General features: G+C 52.2%; 1 protein-coding gene across 1 annotated transcript in view; it reads left to right on the top strand.

Moving 5' to 3' along the window:
• FSTL4 (follistatin like 4) overlaps positions 1-19,327 on the top strand; it is a 294,835-nt gene that overhangs the window by 263,098 nt on the left and 12,410 nt on the right. The window contains exons 8-13 of the mRNA XM_069484454.1: positions 647-767; positions 12,346-12,507; positions 12,886-13,020; positions 14,009-14,035; positions 16,231-16,349; positions 17,212-17,361. Of these exons, the coding sequence (XP_069340555.1) occupies positions 647-767; positions 12,346-12,507; positions 12,886-13,020; positions 14,009-14,035; positions 16,231-16,349; positions 17,212-17,361 (714 nt within the window). The remainder of the gene's footprint in view (positions 1-646; positions 768-12,345; positions 12,508-12,885; positions 13,021-14,008; positions 14,036-16,230; positions 16,350-17,211; positions 17,362-19,327) is intronic.

The following is a 19,327-nucleotide window of genomic DNA, read 5'->3' as shown; positions in this document are numbered from 1 at the left end:
AGGGCTGTTCCGCTGTGACGGCAGAGTGGAGCGGTTGACAGGAACCCCACCCCTCCCACCCGCGATGCCAAAACATCTCTCCTCTGTCCCTTAAGAGAGTTCGCCGAGCCCTGCTCTAAACAAGGCCCGCCCTGCCGAACCAGCTGCTGCTCGCGTGGGCAGGACCCCGCGAGACGAGCCGTCAGCGGGATGAACAGGGGACACGCAGGCCGACGTCATTGAACTGAGAGGGGCATGCCGGGGACACGGCCAGGCTGGGGACATGTCCAGGCAGGGGACACGGCCAGGCTGGGGACACGCCCAGGCTTGGGGACACGCCCAGGCTGGGGACACATCCAGGCAGGACACGTCCAGGCTGGGGACACGCCCAGGCTTGGGGACACGTCCAGGCTGGGGACGCGTCCAGGCTGGGCACAGGGAGCGGGTGCCGGGCCTGGACCAGCAGGGTGGAGGGGGAGCGGGGGGAGGGTGTCGCCGCTGCCCCGGCCCCTCAGCCCCCCAGGCAGCCTTGGCGAGCACGGGGTGGGCCGAGAGACACCGTCTCGCAGCTGCAGGTTTCTGTTTTCCTGGGAAAACGGGAGTCAGGGCTTCCTTCCCAGCCTGCTCGGGAACGAAGCCAACCTCACTGTCCTCTTTGCCTCAGCAGGACTTCGGGGAGGACGAGTCCCTGTACATCACCAAGGTGACCACCGTGCACATGGGCAACTACACCTGCCACGCCGCCGGCCACGAGCAGCTGTTCCAGACCCACGTCCTGCAGGTGAATGGTTAGTAAATGGCTCCGTGCGTGTCGCCCCCTCGACGCCTTCCCCAAATGCTGCTCAGAGCGACTCGCCCCTCCGTATTCTGCCTTGAAGAAATATCTAGCCCCGAAATAGCCCACGTGTCTTATGAGTAAAGGGGAGCAGTGAGCAACGGGCAAGGTCCGATGACGAATTCACATGTCCAACTCCACCCAAAGCCGCCTCGGATGACATGAACCCAAGTGCCAGTGGGGTCAGTTGGGGGACAAGGGACACTTGGCAGCCGGGGCTCCCGCAGGCCACTGTAGCGTGTGGCGTGTGCCCTGTAGGCAGTGGTGAGCCGAGGTGGCCTCGGGATCCAGCCGGAACCTGTCGCACACCCGCCACTCCTCCTCCTGGTGGCACGGAACCGTGTCACCTGCTCAGATGGGTGGCGTCCTTTCCTCCAACAGGGGCCTGTGCCCATCCCCCTCCCCGGAGCTCAGTGAGCCCACCTGAGGCCAAGCCAGGACAGAAACGGAGGCTGGGGAGGTTTTCTGTGATTCTCAGAGCCCTGAGTTGAAACTCGGAGAACGCAGCCCTCCTGGCTGTCGGTGATCACGACGGCCGGTGGTTTCCGGGCGCTTCGGCCAGGCCTGCGCCAAGCGCGTCCCATGGACCCTCCCGGGAGATGTGTTTTAACCCCCTTATGGCTGAGTCCCTAAGTAAGGTGACCTGCCTGGGTCAGGTGTCACTCTGACCTGTGCGTCACATTGCGGGCTGCCTCGCCCTGGCCTGAAGAGAGAGAGTGCGTATAAAGCGCTTGGAAAATGCCTGGCAAGGGATGTAATTCACAGTCCAGAGCGGAGCAGACACGTGGGAGAGTTCGGTTCGTCTCGAGCCATGTTGAGCTATTGGTAGACACACATGGTCAGAGCTGGTGGCCCCTCAGGGACCCTCCAGCCCGTATACAGAGGGGAAAATCAAGACACAGAGAAAATTGTCAGGCCAGGAATAAAATGTAGGTTTCTCTCCCTGGGGCTGCCCCGCTGCCTGGCTCCCTGGGGGCAGGGCAGGATCCCACAGGGCATCCTCTGGGATTTCCTGCCCACGACTCTGACTTCGGTGCCTAAAGGGGGCCATTCCAGGCCACCGCTCCCCTCTCGAGTTATTGGTATAACTTAGCCAGCGCCTGGGCCTGCCAGGGACGGGGCTCAAACACCGACATGATTTATAACTGCGTGCAAACCCCCGGCATTGCTTTCATAGGAGGGAGCAGGAACTTCAAACATAAGTGATTAATCCATTAAATTAAAAACACCCTCGACCTCCCCACAGTTCAGACAAGTAGTGATTCATTCCCAGAAACACAGTAATAATCTCCCAAGTCTGTTTGTTTCTCCAGCGTGGCACTTCCGTGACTGCCCCTCTCACTTAAGGACACGTCTGTGCCGCCCTTCACCTTGGGGACGGTCACTGCTCCCCAAAGAGAGTGGGCCTTTGTGTTATGTGTGTGAAGATTGTCACTTCAAAGTTTTGCAAATTTAAAAGAAAAGGACTGGGTTTGCCCAGTGTAAATTAATCGCAGATTGTGTGTAGTGTGCGGATGAACACGTGAGGAGGAGGGAGGTCAGGGCCAGGGGAAGGCGGCCGGGTCTTTGCCACTGGGGTGAGATGATACCTCATTGTGGTTTTGATTTGCATTTCCCTAAATAATTAGTGGTGTTGCGCATTTTTCATATCCCTGTTGGCCATTTCTATGTTGTCTTTCGAGAAATGTCTATTCATGTCTTTTGCCCACTTTTTAAGGGGATTAATTTTTTAATTTTTTTTTTTTTTTTACTGTTGTTGAGTTTCCTTGCATATTCTGGATATCGGTCCTTTGCTAAATGAACAGTTTGCAAATATTTTCTCCCATTCAACAGGCTGTCCCTTCACTCTGCTGATGGTTTCCTTGCTTGACAGAGGCGTTTTAGCTTAATATAGTCCCATTTGTCTATTTTTGTTTTTGTTGCTTATGCTTTTAAGGTCTTAGCCATAAAATCTATTCCGAAACCAATGTCCCAAAGTGTTTCCCCTATGTTTTCTTCTTGTACTTTTATAGTTTCAGGTCTTACATTTAAGCCTTTAATCCATTTCAAATTGACTTTCTTATATGGCAAGAAATAGGGGGACCAGTTTCATTCTTCCGCACGTGGATATCCAGTTTCCCCAGTGCCATTTATTGAAGAGAGTGTCCTTCCCCCAGTGAATGTTCTTGGCACCTTTGTCGAAAGTCAGTGGGGTGTAAACATGTGGACTTATTTCTGGGTTCTCTATTCCGCTCCCTTGGTCTGTGTGTGTTTTCACACCCACACCGTGCTCCTGTGGTTCCCATGGCCCGGCGGTGCCTTCTGCAGTACGGCAGTGCGATGCTCCGGCTTTGCTCTTTTGGCTCAGGATGGCTTTGCCTATTCAGGTTCTTTTTTGGTTCCATATGAATTTTAGGATTGTTGTTTCTAATTCTGTGAAGAATGACATTGGTATTGTGATAGAGATGGCACTGAATTTGTACACTCCTTGGAGAAGTGTGGTCATTTTAACAGTATTCTCGCAGTCTATGAGCATGGGATGTCTTTCCCTTTGTTTGTGTCCTCTTCAATGTCTTTCATCCGTGTTTTGCAGTTTTCCTTGTAGAGCTCTTTTACCTCCTTGGTTAAATTTATTCTCAGGGGGATGTTTTTGCAGCTATTGTAAATGGGATTGCTTTCGGGATTTCTTTCTCAGCTACTTCATTGTTGGTGAATAGGAATGCTACTGATTTTTGTATGTGGATTTTGTAGCCAACTTTACTGAATTTATTTATCAAATCTGATTTCTTTTGGTGGAGTCTTTAGATTTTTCTAGGTGTAAGATCATGTCATCTGCAAAGAGGCATAATTTGACTTCCTCTTTTCCAATTTGGATGCTTTTTATTTTTTCTCTCGCCTGATTGCTCTGGCTAAGAGTTCCAGGACTTTGTTGAACAGGGGTGGTGACAGTGGGCATCCTTGTCTTATTCCAGTCCTTAGAGGAAAGGCTTTCAGCATTTCTGCATTCGGTATGACGTTAGCTGTGGGTTTGTCATATATGGTCCTTACTATGTTGAGGTATGGTCCTTCTATGCCTACTTTGTTGAGAGTTTTTATCATGAAAGGATATTGAATTTTATCAGCTGCTGTTTCTTCATCTATTGAGATGATCGTATGGCTTTTTCCTTCATTCTGTTGATATGATGTATTGTGTTTACTGATTTGCATATGTTGAACCATCCTTGCATCCCTGGGTTAAATCCCACTTGATTGTGGTGTATTATCTTTTTGATGTGCTGTTGGATTTAGTTTGCTAGTATTTTGTTGAAGATTTTTGTGTCTGTGTTCATCTATGATAATTGGCCTGTAGTTTTCTTTTTGTTGTTGTTGTTGTTATTGTGTCTTTGTCTGGTTTTGGTATCAGGGTAATGCTGGCCTCATAGAATGAGTTGGTGAAACTTCCCTTCTTTTGAACTTTTTGGCATAGTTAGAGGGAATTGATGTTAGTTCTTCTTTGAAAGTTTGGTGGAATTCAGCAGTGAAGCCATCAGTCCTGGACTTTTCCTTTTGGGGATATTTTTTATTACTGATTCAATCTCATTACTCATTCTTGGTCTGTTTAGGTGTTCTATTTCTTCCTGATTCAGTTTGTGTGGGTTATATATGTCCAGGAATTTATCCACTTTCTCTAGGTTTTCAAGTTTGTTAGCATATAGTGGTTCATAATAGTCTCTGATAATCTTTGGTATTTCTGTAATATCAGTTATAATAACTCCTTTTTAATTTCTGATTTTGTTTATTGGGTTTTTCTCTCTTTTTCTTGGTTAGTATATCTAGTGGCTTATTGATTTTGTTCATCTTTTCAAGAAACCAGTGTTTTATTTCATTTATCCTTGTGTTGTTTTTTAGTCTCTATTTCATTTAGTTCTTCTCTGATCTCTATTATTTCTTTCCTTCTACTAATTTGGGGTTTGGTTTGTTCTTGTTTTCCTAATTCTTTGAGATGCATCATTAGGTTGTTTATTTAAAAATCTTTCTACTTTTTTGGTGTGTATGCATTTATTACTATAAACTTGCCTCTTAGAACTGTTTTTCTATATTCCATAGGTCTTGGTATGTTGTGTAGATTTTCATTTGTTTCAAGAAAGTTTTTATTTTCTCAATTTCTTCCCTGACCCAGTGGTCATTCAGGAGCATGGTATTTAATTTCCATGCATTTGTACAGTTTCCCAAGTTCCTCTTGTTACTGATGCCTAGTTTTATTCCATTGTGATCTGAGAAGATACTTAATAGGATTGTTTTTATTTTTTTAATTTGTTGAGACCATTTTTGAATCCTAACATATGTCCTATCCTGGAGAACGTCCCATGTGCTGGTGAGGAGAATATATATCCTGTAGCTATGGAATAAAATATTCCATAAATGCCTGTTATGTCTATTTTGTCTAAAGTTCAGTTTAAATCCAGTGTTTCTTTGTTAATTTGCAGTCTAGATAATCTGTCTCTAATGTTGAGAATGGGGTGTTGAAATCTTCAACTATTATAGTATTAGAGTATCTCTGCCTTTAGATCTAATAATATTTGCTTTATATATCTGGTGCTCCAGTGTTGGATACGTACATATTTAGAATTGCTATGTCCTCTTGCTGAATTGATCCCTCTATCATTATATAATGACCTTCTTTGTCTCCTTTACTGTTTTTTGCTTAAAGTCTGTCTTATCTGATATAGCTACTCCTGCTTGCTTTTGGTTTCCATCTGCATGGAATATCTTTTTTCATTCCTTTACTTTCAGTCTATATACGTCTCTACAGGTGAGGTAAGTTTCTTGTAGGCAGCATATAGTTGGGTCATTTTTTTACCCATTCAGCCAGTGTATATCCTTTAAGGGGAACGTTTAATCTATTTACATTCAAGGTTATTACTGATATGTGAGGGCTTATTCCTTTATTCTTGTCATTGTATTGATTAATTTCTGATTGTTTTGTATATTACTTTCTTTCTCTCTTATTGTTTATCATTGTGGTTTGGTGGTAACATTTGAGTCCTTTCTCTCCCTTATTTGTGTGTTTGCTCTAGCAGTGGGTTTTATACTTTCATGTGTTTTCATGATGGTAGATAATATCCTTTTGCTTTCAGGTGTAGGACTCCCTTGAGCATTTCTTGTAGGGCTGGTGTAATGGTGATGAATTACCCTAGCTTTTGCTTGTCTAGGAATGACTTTATGTTACCTTCATTTATGAAGAATAACTTTGCTAGGTATAATTTTCTTGGCTGACAGTTTGTTTCTCTCAGCACTTCGAATACATCATCTCATTCTCTCCTGGTCTGTAAGGTTTCTACTGAGAAATTCACTGTTAATCTGATGGGAGTTCCCTTATAAGTGACTAAATGCTTTTCTCTCACTGTTTTTAGAATTCTGTCTTTGTGCCTTTTAACAACTTAACTATAATGTACCATGGAGAAAACCTTTTTTAATTGTATCTATTTGGGCATATTTGGGCTTCCTGTATCTGGATGTCTAAATCTCTTCCTAGACTTGGGACATTTTCAGCTATTATTTTGTTATACAGCTTTTCTATTGCTTTTGTTTTCTCTTTACCTTCTGGGACACTGAAAGTTTGATAGTTTGGTTGCTTTATGGTGTCTCATAATGTCACATAGACTTTGTTCATTTTTTATTATTTTTTCTTTATTTTTGTCTAAGTTACTTCAAATGACCTGTCTTCAAGTTCTGAAATTCTGTCCTCTGCTTCATCTAGTCTATTGTTGCCACTTCTGAATGTATTTTTTTATTCCATTCAATGAATTCTTCAGTTCCAGAATTTCTGTTTGGTTGTTTTTTATATCTATTTCTTTGGTAAATTTCTCATTCATATCTTGAATTGTTTTTCCAATTTCCTTGTATTTTTTATCTGTGTTCTCTTGTATCTCACTGGGCTTCTTTAATATTATTTTGAATTCTTTTGCTGGGAGTTCATAAGTTTATTTTTCACTGGAATCTGTTGTTGGAGAATTACTGTGTTCCTATGGAGGGGTCATGTTTTCTTGCGTTTTCATGTTTGTTGTGTCCTTACATTGATATCTACATATCTGGCATATCAGTTACTTCTCAATTTTTTGAATTTGTTTCCATGGGGGAGGACTTTTTCCTGAATCTGTATCTATGGTGGTGTTTGGGTAGAGCACTTTGACTTTGATTCTCGGTGTGTAGAGTATTGTAATCTCCATACGATTTCTTCAGCTGTAAACAGCATCAGTGACGTCTGTGATTTCCCCAGTGTCTTAGGAAAGGCTATGGGAAAGGCTATGGTGAAGTTTTGCTGGGGACAGAGATGCCAGGCAGGCTGGTGGCATATGCTGGCATTGGTGTTAGTGGGTCCAGGCGGACCACTTCTTGGACCTCCAGGCAGCTTGCTCAGGTGCCAGCAGTGGCAAGCAGCAGTGGACTGGTAGTGGGCACGTCCTCAGGCACCTGGGCAGCCGGTGTGGTATTGGGTGATGGCAGTAGCCGTGGCAGGACCACCTTCTGGCTCCCAAGCAGTCTGCACTGGTGTTGGTGATGGCTGTGACAACTCAGCAGGCCAGTCCCCAGGCCTACAGGCAGCGCATGCAGGTGGGTGCCAGCTGAGGTGGTGCCAGCAGGAAGCCCATGCTGAGGCTTCCCAGAGGAGTGCCCAGGTGCCAGTGGTGGTGGATGGGGCAGGGCAGTCCCCATGGTCCTGAATGGCATGCTCAGGCACTGGAAAGGCGGGTAGAGCTGGGCCAGGCAGGCCTGTCCTCAGGCTCTCCAGCGGTGTGTGCAGGTGCTGGCTGTGATAGGGAGGGGCAGGGTGATCCCGATGCCCCTGGCAGAATGCTTGGGTTTGGGTGGCAGTGGCTGCAGTCCGTTGCTGAGGAGGGTGGGGTTGCTTTCAGTGGCAGCAGCCGTAGGCAGGCAACTGGGGAGCATGTGCTTTGGCCCTGGGTGGTGACCATGGACCGGGTAGCCTGTCCTCAGGGCACTTGTAGATGCACAGGGGTTCTGCTGGGGGCAGTGGGGTTGCTGCCAATGGCTTGTGCTTTGGCTCCAGCAGCAGCAGCCAGCAGCAGTGGTGACCACGGGCAGGGGGTGGCAGTGGGGCCCCCAGGGATGTGGAGATGTGGGGGCTGTTGGGCCCCAGGACAGGTGCTGTCTGGTCAGGACTGGGCTCTGGGCTCTCAAAATGGCACCTTGCTGTAGCTGCTTACGACTCAGGATGGGGACAGATCCAGTGTGAGCTTCCTCCCAAGAGCAATGCCATCGCGCAGTCTGGACCAGTGTCAGTCTCAGTGCCAGTAGGGACGGAGGGGCTCTCCTGTGGCTGGGACTGCAGGGGCCCGTGGGGGGGTGTGCACTGTCTCTCGCCCTTTCCCCGCGCTGGGGAGCTCCCCAGGCTCCCGGCCAGTGCCCGGTGAGCAGGCTGCCTCGCTCTCCTCTCCGTCCTTGCCTTAAGTGCTCCCTGTCCCTTCTCTCTCGAGTCCCAGGGCTCTCTCTCAGATGATCTGTTCGATCTTCTACTCACTACTTCGTTCCTTTTCTGTGGAGGAAGCAAGTGCCAGGCGCCTCTAGTCAGCCATCCTGAAGCCTCCCCTCGTCATGTGTTTTAGCCAATGATTCATTCCACACCCTTGACTTTCAGACGGGTTTCATTTTGATCTGGAACACTGCCACGCACTGCAGTTCAAAATCAGCCCTGACTTGGTCTGAAAGTTCCCAGGCAGGGGTGACTCGGGGGCTTCGCCTGGAACCTGCGAGGTAGATGCAAATCCTCGGCCCCACCCAGACCTTCGCAATCAGACGCTGCGGGGGCCGGCCCAGCACCGGGGTTCGCCAGGCTCCCCCCCACCCCACCCCACCCCACCCCCCACCCCCCGGGTGATGCAAACGCACGCTCGAGTGCGAGAGGTCAGGGCTGAGGCCAAGGCCGGCCTTCAGTGCCGCGCCGGCCCCTGGCCGCTCTTCTGGGGAGGCCAGTCCGCAAACCACCCGTCTGGAGCCCACGCCCATTCCTCGAGTTCTCAGTTCACCGGACAAGCCGACACCCACGAAAGGACAGGCCCGCAGGCACCAGGAAGTTAGGTATTTCCGACGTGAGGTGGAGCCTGGGGAAATGAACTGTTCTGACAATTTTCTGGGCCTGCTGTCCCCGTGCTCCCAAATCTCCCTTTGGGAGTGAGCATCACACCTGCGGTTCACTGCTGAATCGCTTTCCCCAGACAGGAAGCTCCGTGAGGGCGGGACGGAGGCTGTCCCGTCCACCGCTGTGTGCGCCTGCCTGACGCGGGGCAGGTGTTTAATGAACTTTGGCTGCACAGTATTGAATTGACAGAGCCTTGTAAAGTCCATCAGGGTCATGCATGTGGTGCCAGACGCAGATGAGATCTCCCTCCGCCCTCTCCCCCGTCCCCTGCCCACTTTGCAGCATTTGGTATCGTAATATCTGGCATAGCAAAGTGACAATCACCAGTCTGTTTTTTTCAAAATTTCATCAGCTGTTCTTGCACATTTTTTGTAGACAAATTCATAATTGTTTTGTCAAGCCGCTACCCATTGATTTTAATGGGAATGAGATTTAACGTATGGCTTAATTTGGAGTAGCTTGTTTCTTAACAATAGTAAGTCTTCCTATCCAAGAATGTCTCTCTCCAGTTATTCGAGTCTTTTTCTTAATGTTGTCAGTGAGGTTTTATAGTTTTCTTCATTGAGTTCCATTATATTTTCTGTGTGGTCATTGCTGGTGTATAAGTAACCTATTAATTTTGTATATTTGGGCACTGGACCCTTTACTGGACTTGCTTATTAATCCTTACCACTTGTTTGGTTTGCTACCTGGAGGAATCCACGTGTCAGTCTTTCCTGTCTTTAATATTCGTGCCTCTCACTTCTTGCCCTCCACTGGCGGCATCCAACAGACCATCGAGAGCCTGAGATTGCCTCTTTTCCTTTTTTCCTCACTTAATGTTTCACCATTCAAAAAAGAATGGTGCTGTTTCTTCTTTTTATAGAGATATTCTTCATGGTAGGAAGAAAATATCATTCTGTTCCTATTTTATTGAGTGTTTTTTCCCTCAAGAGATAGATTTTGGACTTTTTTCAAAGGCCCTTCTGGTGTCTAGCAAGAGAATCAAATGGGTTTTCTCTTTGCCTTTGATTTTGGAAGTGATTAATTACAGATTTCCTAATAGCCATTGAAACATATTACACTTGGTCACAGTATGTTCTTTTAATACCATGCTAGACTTGATTTGCCGATATTTTACTTAGGGTTTTGGTGTATCTGGTCCTAAGAAAGATAGGTATGTGTTCTTTTTTGTGCTGTCGGGTTTTGGTGCCCAGGTGATACCAGCTTCATGATGTAATTTGGAACATCTGTCCTGCTCCATGCTCTAGGAGGCATCCACCTCTTAAATGTAGGAAGGAACTCTCCTACAAAACTAGTCAGGATGCCTTTTCAGTTAGCAGCACTTTAAAATTGTTTGAAATATTCTCTCCTTAATTCAAAGTTTGCACTTTAAAGTTTCCTTTTAAACGATCCATTTCATTGAGATTTTCATATTATGCATAATTGAATACAATATTCTCACATATTTTTTAATTCCCTCTGTGTTCTTTCTCTATTTTTTTCATCGATCAAATTTGCCAGAAATGTGGCTATTTTGTTGGGTTTTATTACAAACACCCAGCATGTAGATTTATCTATCCATTTTATTCTTTTTCAGCTGATTGAGTCATTCACTTCTGCTTCTGTTTCCACTGATTCTTCTCCCACTTTCTTTAAATTCACTGTGTGGGTGGCAGGCAGGCAGGCTTATCTAAAGAGAAGCTGACCTATTAGGAGTCCAAACTTATTAGCCCCAGGTCCTGCCAACGCTATTCTAGAACTCTCTGCTACCACCTTCTCCAGCCACCCTCCAGCCCAGGGCTCCTGGCCCCAGGTTCTATCTCTGTGCTCTTGGATTAGAACCTCCCGGCCAAACTTCTCCCTGTTCACCCTGACCCCCCTCCTCCCTCTGCCAAAGGCAGGTGTGGGGGGGGGGTGTCCTTCTTTCCTCTTTGAAGCAAGAGGGGGTCACGGAAGGGAGACACAGATTTATGTCCCACGCGTTCCTCCAGATTCGTCTCGGCTGCAGCCCCACCTGGCCCCTCCACCCGCCGGGGCCTGATCTGGGACAAGGCCCTTCTGCCCCATCCCAGGACTCTCCTCAGAACTTCAGACAGACAGAAACGAGGCTGTGCTCTCACTGTTCTTGGTTCTGTGTGTGGTTTGCCACGGGGTGCTCTGAGCTTAGGTGACTGACAGCTCTGGGCCACTGGAGGGCGGGATCGTGTCCCTTCCTGGTTCTCCATTTGCCTTTCCCCTCTGCCCCACCCCCGCAGCTTTGCCCCAGGATCAATCAAAGAAACACTTGAAACTCAGACCGAGTTGATCAAATCATTAGCCGCCCCTGAGCAGGAGCTGCAGCACCCGTTCTCAGGACGGGGCGGTGGCGTTTCCTGCCCGTCACACACACGGCTCACCGGTGCTCTCCTGCCTTGCTGGGGTGGCAGCTCCACGCCAGGGCCGCCTCCTACGTAAGCATCCATCCCTTCCACACTCTGGGCCCACGAAAGGTCTTCTAACGCTCTGAGATGCTTTCTGTTACTGAACAACACAAGCTTCCCAGTAACTCTAGGGAAATGTAGTTGTCCCATGCAGGGAGAATCCTTCTCCCCGTTTCCAAAGGTTTGTGATGTTTTCGTTTAGTTTAGTATCCAGGCATATTCCCACAAGCTCTCACAAATCCTTTTTGAAAGTACATAGAGTAAAATGTATGGGTGAGAGCCCTCGGTTCTACTGAAAATGGCATTTTGTGCTGGGCCAGAGCAAGGGGTGGGAGGGACGGTCCCAGGCTGTCCCCACCCACAGCCGGCCGGGGCAGGAAAGGCCAGAGCTCCGTGGAGGGGACCGGAGCCTCGCCCGCCAACACCCATCTGGGCTGTGGGCCGGGTCACACCCCCACCCCAAACTCGACCGCCACGGCCCGAGGCCGAGGAGGGCGTTCCTGACCTTTCACCCACAGTCCAGGGGTAGCAAGTGGAGAAATAAAAACGACCCTCTGAACATCAGTGGACTCCCCAGCGCAGGAGCCCGGCCGGCCGCTGCCCACGGTGCTGGGTGCGGCATTTCCTGCGAGAAATGCAGCCCCTGTCCAGTGGCTTTCCCATAACAGAAATAATATATCTAAATTTTATTCATTCAGAAATAGATTTCAGCGGCTGTTGCTCTTTACATGTAGCAGCTGAACAGCGTTAAACATCCGGGTGTCTTTCTGATCGTATTTGGAGAAATGACGGGAGCCGTGAATCACAGGCAGGAAGCCTGACGTGTTTGCTGCGCTGCAGCCTTTGCTCTTAGAGCGTGGGCTGCTGGACAGGAGTGTTGCAAGCTGGTTAAGACGACAACTCCGGAGGCACCTCCCGCGGTCACCCCTCGGGAGCAGGGTCTCTGGGCTGGGCCACGGGCCTGAGCCCAGGCGGGGCCGTGTGTCACCAGGGCTGACTCTCACCCGCAGTGCCACCTGTCATCCGAGTCTACCCGGAGAGCCAGGCACAGGAGCCGGGCGTGGCGGCCAGCCTGCGATGCCACGCGGAGGGCATTCCCGTGCCCAGAATCACCTGGCTGAAAAACGGCATGGATGTCTCCAGCCAGATGTCTAAACAGCTCTCCTGCCTGGGTAAGAGCTGCCCTTGGTGTCTGCGTGACATTCCCATCCGAGTCGAGCTGATGCTCGAGCAACAGAGACGAGAGGTGCGGTTTGTTTCTAAGTCAGCCAGGTACGCAGGGAACACACGCTTCTCCAAGTTCTCCTGACACCCGGGTTGTCCGGGTCTCATGGCTTTCTGAGAGCAACGATGAGAAGATGTCATCAGGGTCCCATGTCACCCTCAGTGAATTTCAGCTGTGACAGCCCTTCCTGGGTGTGTTATCAGGGATGTCGGCGTCCCAGGGGCTGTGTTTTTAAGCCCAACACTCTCAACAGCCCCGTGAAGGAAACGGGGGTGGGGAGGGGTCTCTGGCCGGGCCGGCCGCCTGAGCGCTCTCCTCTCCGCAGCCAACGGCAGCGAGCTGCACATCAGCAGCGTCCGCTATGAAGACACAGGCGCGTACACCTGCATTGCCAGAAACGAAGTGGGCGTGGACGAAGACATCTCCTCACTCTTCGTCGAAGACTCGGCCAGGAAGACCCGTGAGTCCACTCCTGCCTTGGAGCTTCTCACTGAGCTGGTCTGGGCAGTCGGGTGGCAGGGGAGGGCGCTGAGTGACCAGGGCCACAGCCACCACCTGGGAGGCCCTGGGGACAGTAAACCCCATATCCCTGTGTGCACAAAGCTGGATCAGAGGGGACCCAGAGGGGAGCAGACCTTCCCTGAGCCCCCGGACAACGCTGGAAACGTAGACAGGGAGACGCTCTGGGCAGCAGACAGAGCCCAGGGGCACCAGGAAACTCGGGTGTCTCAGCCCTGGTTCTGCCTCGCACTTGGGTGTGACCCGACCTCGGCCCCTCGCCCAGCCTGGTACTGCCCCCCACAGTGGCCCAGACGCTGGCCCTGCACACGTCACACGCGGGAGCACAGCAGCCGTCACTCCAGGGGCCGTGGCCCATCTGGTGTGCCACGGGTGCTCCCCGCCACGGCCCCTGCTCCCCCCCACAGCCCCTGCTTCCCCTCCCCCCGCCACGGCCCCTGCTCCCCAGGTGGGCCTGCAGGTGTGATTCCACAGACAGGGGTGTCGATCACGGTCAAAGACCCCAAGCCAAGTCTTTGTCATTAAAAGAGACAAGCTGAAGTATTTCGCATGGTCTTCCTAGGAAAAGCCCAGTTGAAACCCAGTTCCCCTGGAAGGAATCCGGGGAGCTGCTGCTCACTCCTCATCACCCACAGAATGTGGGGGTCCCACTAGCTCCCCTGAGGCTGCCCCGCCAGCAGTGGTCCTGGGGCTGATTTCAGAGATTCGTTTAGGAACTGAAAGGACCCTGAGGCCTGAAAGCATCTGCTCGTGGCCAGAGACCCCCGGTGCCGTTGCTGGGGCCACGTGTGGTGCAGATTCTGCAAGGGACGGACCAGGCCCCAGGGTCTTCGTACACGGACTCGCTACCGCGAAGGTCTGACGTTGCTTTCTTTTTTCCTTCCCGCGATCTCGCACGTTCCTGCCTTCCCGACTCTCTGCTGCTGCAGTTGCGAACATCCTGTGGCGCGAGGAAGGTACCGAGCTTGACTTTTCCGTGTCGTGCCCGTGATCACGTGTGTTCACGGTTCCGTGACGGGCCATCTTTCTGTGCGCTGCCCTCAGCTCTCCCAGACGCCAGGCAGGGCCGGCGCCAGCGTGGGTGGCGGGGGGGGGTCACACTCAGTGGCCCACAAGTTGAATAAAGTTAACCACCTTCTAGTGTCTTTGATGAGAAATTTAAAAAGGAAAAGTTTCCATCACGAGCTGCTTATAACCCTGCTGGAGCAGACGGACCCCCGGCAGGGGCTCCTGGCCAGATCTGGGCCTCGAGCTTTTCCAAGTAGCTGCTGTTCGTGTTGGTTTCAGTGCTTTGCTTGTCTTACACAGCTTAAAAAAGACCTAAAACACCGCTGTAGATTCCTGCTGGATGGTAGCTGCACCTCAAGTGCGCTTTGATTGAGGAAATGCTGAAGGGAAAAAAGCCACGATGGTTCCTGTAAATGTGTATGTTGAAATGTAGAGATTAATTTTTAGGTATTAGGTTGAGCCATATGAAACTGCCCTGTTTGTACAGCCAGAATGGTCTGATGCTGACAAGTTCACAGGGCTCAGAAAACCCCAGGCAGCTGTGGGAGCTGGAGCCCACGTCACCATCTGGGGTGCGTGTGCCCGAGTCCCAGTCCTCATCCCGTGACGACCCCTCACCCGGCCAGGTCTGAGCCCAGAACCCCTTGAGGTCACACTCTGAGCTCCGTGGGAAGCAGCAGTATGCACCACGTGTTTGCAGGGCTGAGCACAAAATCTCCCTCTGTAAAAGCCAGGATATTGCCCAGCTCACTTTTGCTCAACAACTTCGTGCGACGGTGCCTACGGTCCAGCCCGTGCACGCATCCGTGAACTCAGAGCCACTTCCTGAACAGCAGGCACTAAAGGTGACACAGTAAGTCTGGGAACAGAACAAAGGCAGAGCCTGGAAACGAGGAATCGCTGCGGTAGCAGCAGTCGGTGACCGAGGCCCCTCACGCTCTCGCCGAACTGGCACCGAGCGCTCACCCTGTGCCTTTCAGAGCTGGGGTTTTGCTGAGGGGAGGGGACTGCGAAGGGACTCAATTTTCAAAAGTAGAGACCTGCGAAGAATGGCTAAAGTGCAGCTGCAGAGACCCGAATGCCCCCATCGGAGACCCCCGGCTGCCCCAGGGCGCGGGGCTGGCGGTGCCGAGCTGGGCCGTGAGCAAATTCCCCTGGAGGGCAAGACGCTCCTGTCACTGCTAAAGCTCAAGGCCTGGGGACAGGGAAGGAAGGGGTGAAAACAAAGGGGCCGGCAGGCCGCAGGGCATGCTCGGATCCCAACAGGAGAAATGAGAGGATGAGAGCAGACAAAAGCAAAAACCCCTTTAGCAGAAGCCGAATTCAGGCAGAACCGGGTCCCCTGTCCGGTCAGTTAAGTGTCGAATGAGCATTTGCTGAGCCTCACTTTCCAGGGCCGGCTGCGAGCAAGGCACCGCCCAGCCCAACATGTCGCCAGGCCGCAGCCCCCGCCCGGACTCCGTGACACTTTCAGTCTCATGTTGGTTCTTCCAGCCATTGATTTGCCAAGAAGCCCACGGAGGCTGTTCCCAGAGTCGGTGGCTTAACGGGGACTTTGAGCCCCGCTGGCCCCCTAGTTTGAGTGAAGCAGTTTGCCGGGTGAGAGCGCAGGGGAGAGACGTTCCTGTCGGGGGGAGACGGATGGGGTCAGAGCAGACACGTGCTGGCTCCAAACGCCCGGGTGCTGTGGAGCTGAGACCGGGCATTCGTGGGTGGCAAGTTTCATCGGGCTCTCGAGGGACAGGCGGCCCAGAGTCCCGGGGGTCCCCATCGGGAGCGATGCTGGGTACCCCCCGGTGTTAGCAGCTTCTGAGAGGCGGGGCCCCGCTGCCCAAAGTGGCAGAAGCCGCCTGTCCAGAGGCGTCTGAGGTTGTGTCATCAAGTCAGAACCTTGTTCATCCCTGGGTGACCAATGGCAGCCGTCTGTGTTTGGGAGGACAGCCTGGGGACTGCAGAGCGGACTCCCAGTCCCAGGGTCCCTCTCCCCACCCGCCAGCTGTGGCTGGGCGGGAAGTGCGTCCTGCGCCCCCACCAGGTGCATCCACTCGGCCACGCGGTGCTTTCTCGTGGGCTCCGCGGGGCACGCGGCCCTGCCTGGGTGCGGCTGCCAGCAGGGCCTGACCGCTCTGTCTGCCCCTCCCAGGCCTCAGCGTGGGGAACATGTTCTACGTCTTCTCCGACGATGGCGTCGTCGTCATCCACCCCGTGGACTGTGAGGTCCGGAGGCGCCTGAAACCCACGGAGAAGATCTTCCTGAGCTCGGTGAGTCTGCGCAGCTTCTGCACCGCACACAGTCCTGCAACTCAGTGCAACTCAGTGTGTCACCGTGGGTGCCACTGGGTTCCTTAAATCCCATTTGCTGTCCGTGGCGGTGTGATTCCAGATCTGTCCGCTGCTGAGGGCAGGACACCCGAGGCTGAGGGTTTAAACTCTCATTCCTGCCTCCGGCAGCTGCTTCCGTGCGCAGAGCTCTAGGCGAGGCCCAGGGGCTCAGAGGGTTCCCAGCCTCCAGAGTCCACAGTCGAATGCGATCCAGGTCCTTTGTAGAGTACAGTTAAAGCCATAGGTTTCAGTGAGATTCAAGGAGGGGTGGATTTTATTGAAGAAAAGCAATCTAGGCCGGGCACGGTGGGTGGCTCACACCTGTAATCCCAGCACTCTGGGAGGCCAAGGTGGGAGGATCGCTTGAGGTCAGAAGTTCGAGAGCAGCCTGAGCAAGAGCGAGACCCCGTCTCTACTAAAAATAGAAAGAAATTATCTGGACAACTAAAAATATATATAGAAAAAATTAGCCTGGCATGGTGGCGCATGCCTGTAGTCCCAGCAACTCGGGAGGCTGAGACAGGAGGATCGCTTGAGCCCAGGAGTTTGAGGTTGCTGTGAGCTAGGCTGATGCCACGGCACTTTAGCCCGGGCAGCAGAGCGAGACTCTGTCTCAAAAAAAAAAAAAAAGAAAGAAAAGAAAAGAAATCTAGGCCTGAACCCCGGGTATCCCACATCCAGAGAAGGGTCGGGCACTGGGAGGGAGGAGGGAAGACGGCAGCGGCGGTCCCGGGGAGGGAGCCCAGAGCCGGCAGGGGGAACGGGGGTCTGGCAGGCTGACGGCAGCCCGTCTCCTCCACAGGAAGAAATCTGTCCTCGGCGAGGAGGGGACCCGGCCCGGCCCTGCCAGTGGGCGTCCGCGGTCAACGTCAGGAACCGCTACCTCTACGTGGCGCAGCCGGCCCTGAGCAGAGTCCTCGTGGTGGACGTCCAGGCCCAGAAGGTGCTGCAGGTACGTCTGTGTAACGGAGCGAGGACGAGGTCAGATTCCGCCGCGCCCGTCCGTGCCGCCTGCCCACCCCCCAGCTCCTGCGACAGGCGGTCGGCCCGGAGGGAAGAGACGAGACCCGCGTGCGGTTACTCATCGTTTACTTCCTCCCACGGGCCGGGCACTGTCCTAGGGGCACCATGACTGAGCAGGGACGTCCCCGGAGTTTATGTTCTAGCTGGGGACAGGCCCTGAATCAGAATTTTAGGGGCTGTAAGTGGTACGTGCTGCGGAGACCCAGGTAAAAGGAGCAGGCACCGTGCCCAGTGGGCTGCTCTCCGGCAGGGACGGGAAGCCCAGATCTGGAGCCCGGTGGGACTCACGCTCTGGGTGTGGGTACAGGGGTGGGGGACGAGTGTGGGGTGCACGGGGTCGGGGGGAGCAAAGCAGCTCCCGCGGCGCCTTGGAGGCCAGTGAGGACGTTTCGGTGACAGCCGCTGCGGGGCTTTAGTCAGGGCAGTGACACAATCTGAGAGCCGACTGGCCGCCGCGTAGAGCACGGAGAGGAAGGCAGAGCGGGGACGTGGGCTGACGTGGCCCAGGGGAGCGATGGCGGCGGAGGGGGTGAGAAACGGTCAGATTCTTGATGTATTTTAAACACGGAGCCCCGACACTGAGAGAAAAAGGAATCGAGTTGGTTGCTTTTCAGCTTAAGCGACTGTAGAGTGGTGATGCCATTTACAGGGTGTTGCGGGCTGAACACCAGCCCCCAACATAGCCACGTCCCACTCCCCAACCTGTGACTGTCATCTGATTCGGCACAAGGGCCTTTGCAGATGTGTGTTCAGTGGGGAGATTAGCAGGCTGGGCCCTAACTGCGATCACGATCCCTGTAACCGGGAGGCAAAGAGAAATTTGCGTAGACAGAGGCAGCGCTGTAGGGACTAAAGCCTGATGCCACCGTGCTGGCCTTGAAGCTCAGAGGACAGGGCTGTGGGCCGAGGGGGCCAGGATGCAGGTTTGGGGGCTGGGGAGAGTGCGGAACACGTTCTCCCCCAGGGCCCCTGGCAGGAGCTGGGCCTGCCAACACACTGGCTTCAGCCCAGTGGGACTGAGTTGGGCTTTCTGGTCTCCAGAACTGTGTGGTTTTAAGCCACCAAATCTGTGGTGATTTGTTACTGCAGCAATATGAAACTAATACTATGACAGAAGAGATTTTAGGCAAGGCAGGGGTGAGGCATGGGGACAGACTGGGGAAATTTCAGTTTAAGATGCTATTAGATATATAAGTAGAGATGATGGGTCAACAGGTCAACTCTGCTAGACCAGAGGTGTCGACTTGGGTAGTCTCCCCCTCTGAACTGTCCGGGAGGCAGTCACCAAGGGTGGGGTAGGTAAAGGTCAAGCTCGGAGGCCTGAAACACTCCAACGTTTAAACATCAGTAAGGAGAGAAGCCACCAAAAAAGGAGACCAAGAAGGAGCGGCCTGAAAGGTAGGAAGAAAATTAGGACAGGGTGACGTTCCTGAAGCCACTAGAAGGTGTTTCCAGGGGGAGTCCGTGGTCAGCGGCGTCACATGCTGCTGAGAGGATGTGTGTGTGTTACAGAGACTGAGAGCGGGTCACTGGATCTGGTACCACAGAGCCGTGGGTCACCCTGGCAGGAAAGGGTAGGACTGCAATGGCGGATACCAGCCTGCCGGGTGCGGTTAGAAGGGCAGGTGAGGAAATGGAGCTGGTGCGTATAGACAGCCGTGTGGAAGGGTTTTGCTGTGAAGGTGAGTAAATGTAGACAAGTGAGGCAATAGCGGGACGGGGGGGCCAGAGGAACTTGTTTTTAGAACAGGTGACACTACAGCATTGGCATGCTCAGGGAGCAACGCTCCCACAGTTCTTCCCCTTCCCTCCTGCATCATCCGAGTAGGAGGAGTCAGTGGCACCCAAGGCACCCAGCGGAGATCTAGCCTTGGCTAAAAGCCCATTCATCCATT

Source organism: Eulemur rufifrons, chromosome 10 (assembly GCF_041146395.1).
Source record: "Eulemur rufifrons isolate Redbay chromosome 10, OSU_ERuf_1, whole genome shotgun sequence".
Classification (NCBI taxonomy): domain Eukaryota; kingdom Metazoa; phylum Chordata; class Mammalia; order Primates; family Lemuridae; genus Eulemur; species Eulemur rufifrons.
Note: the sequence above shows the minus strand (reverse complement) of the source record. Positions and strands in the feature narration are given on the sequence as shown.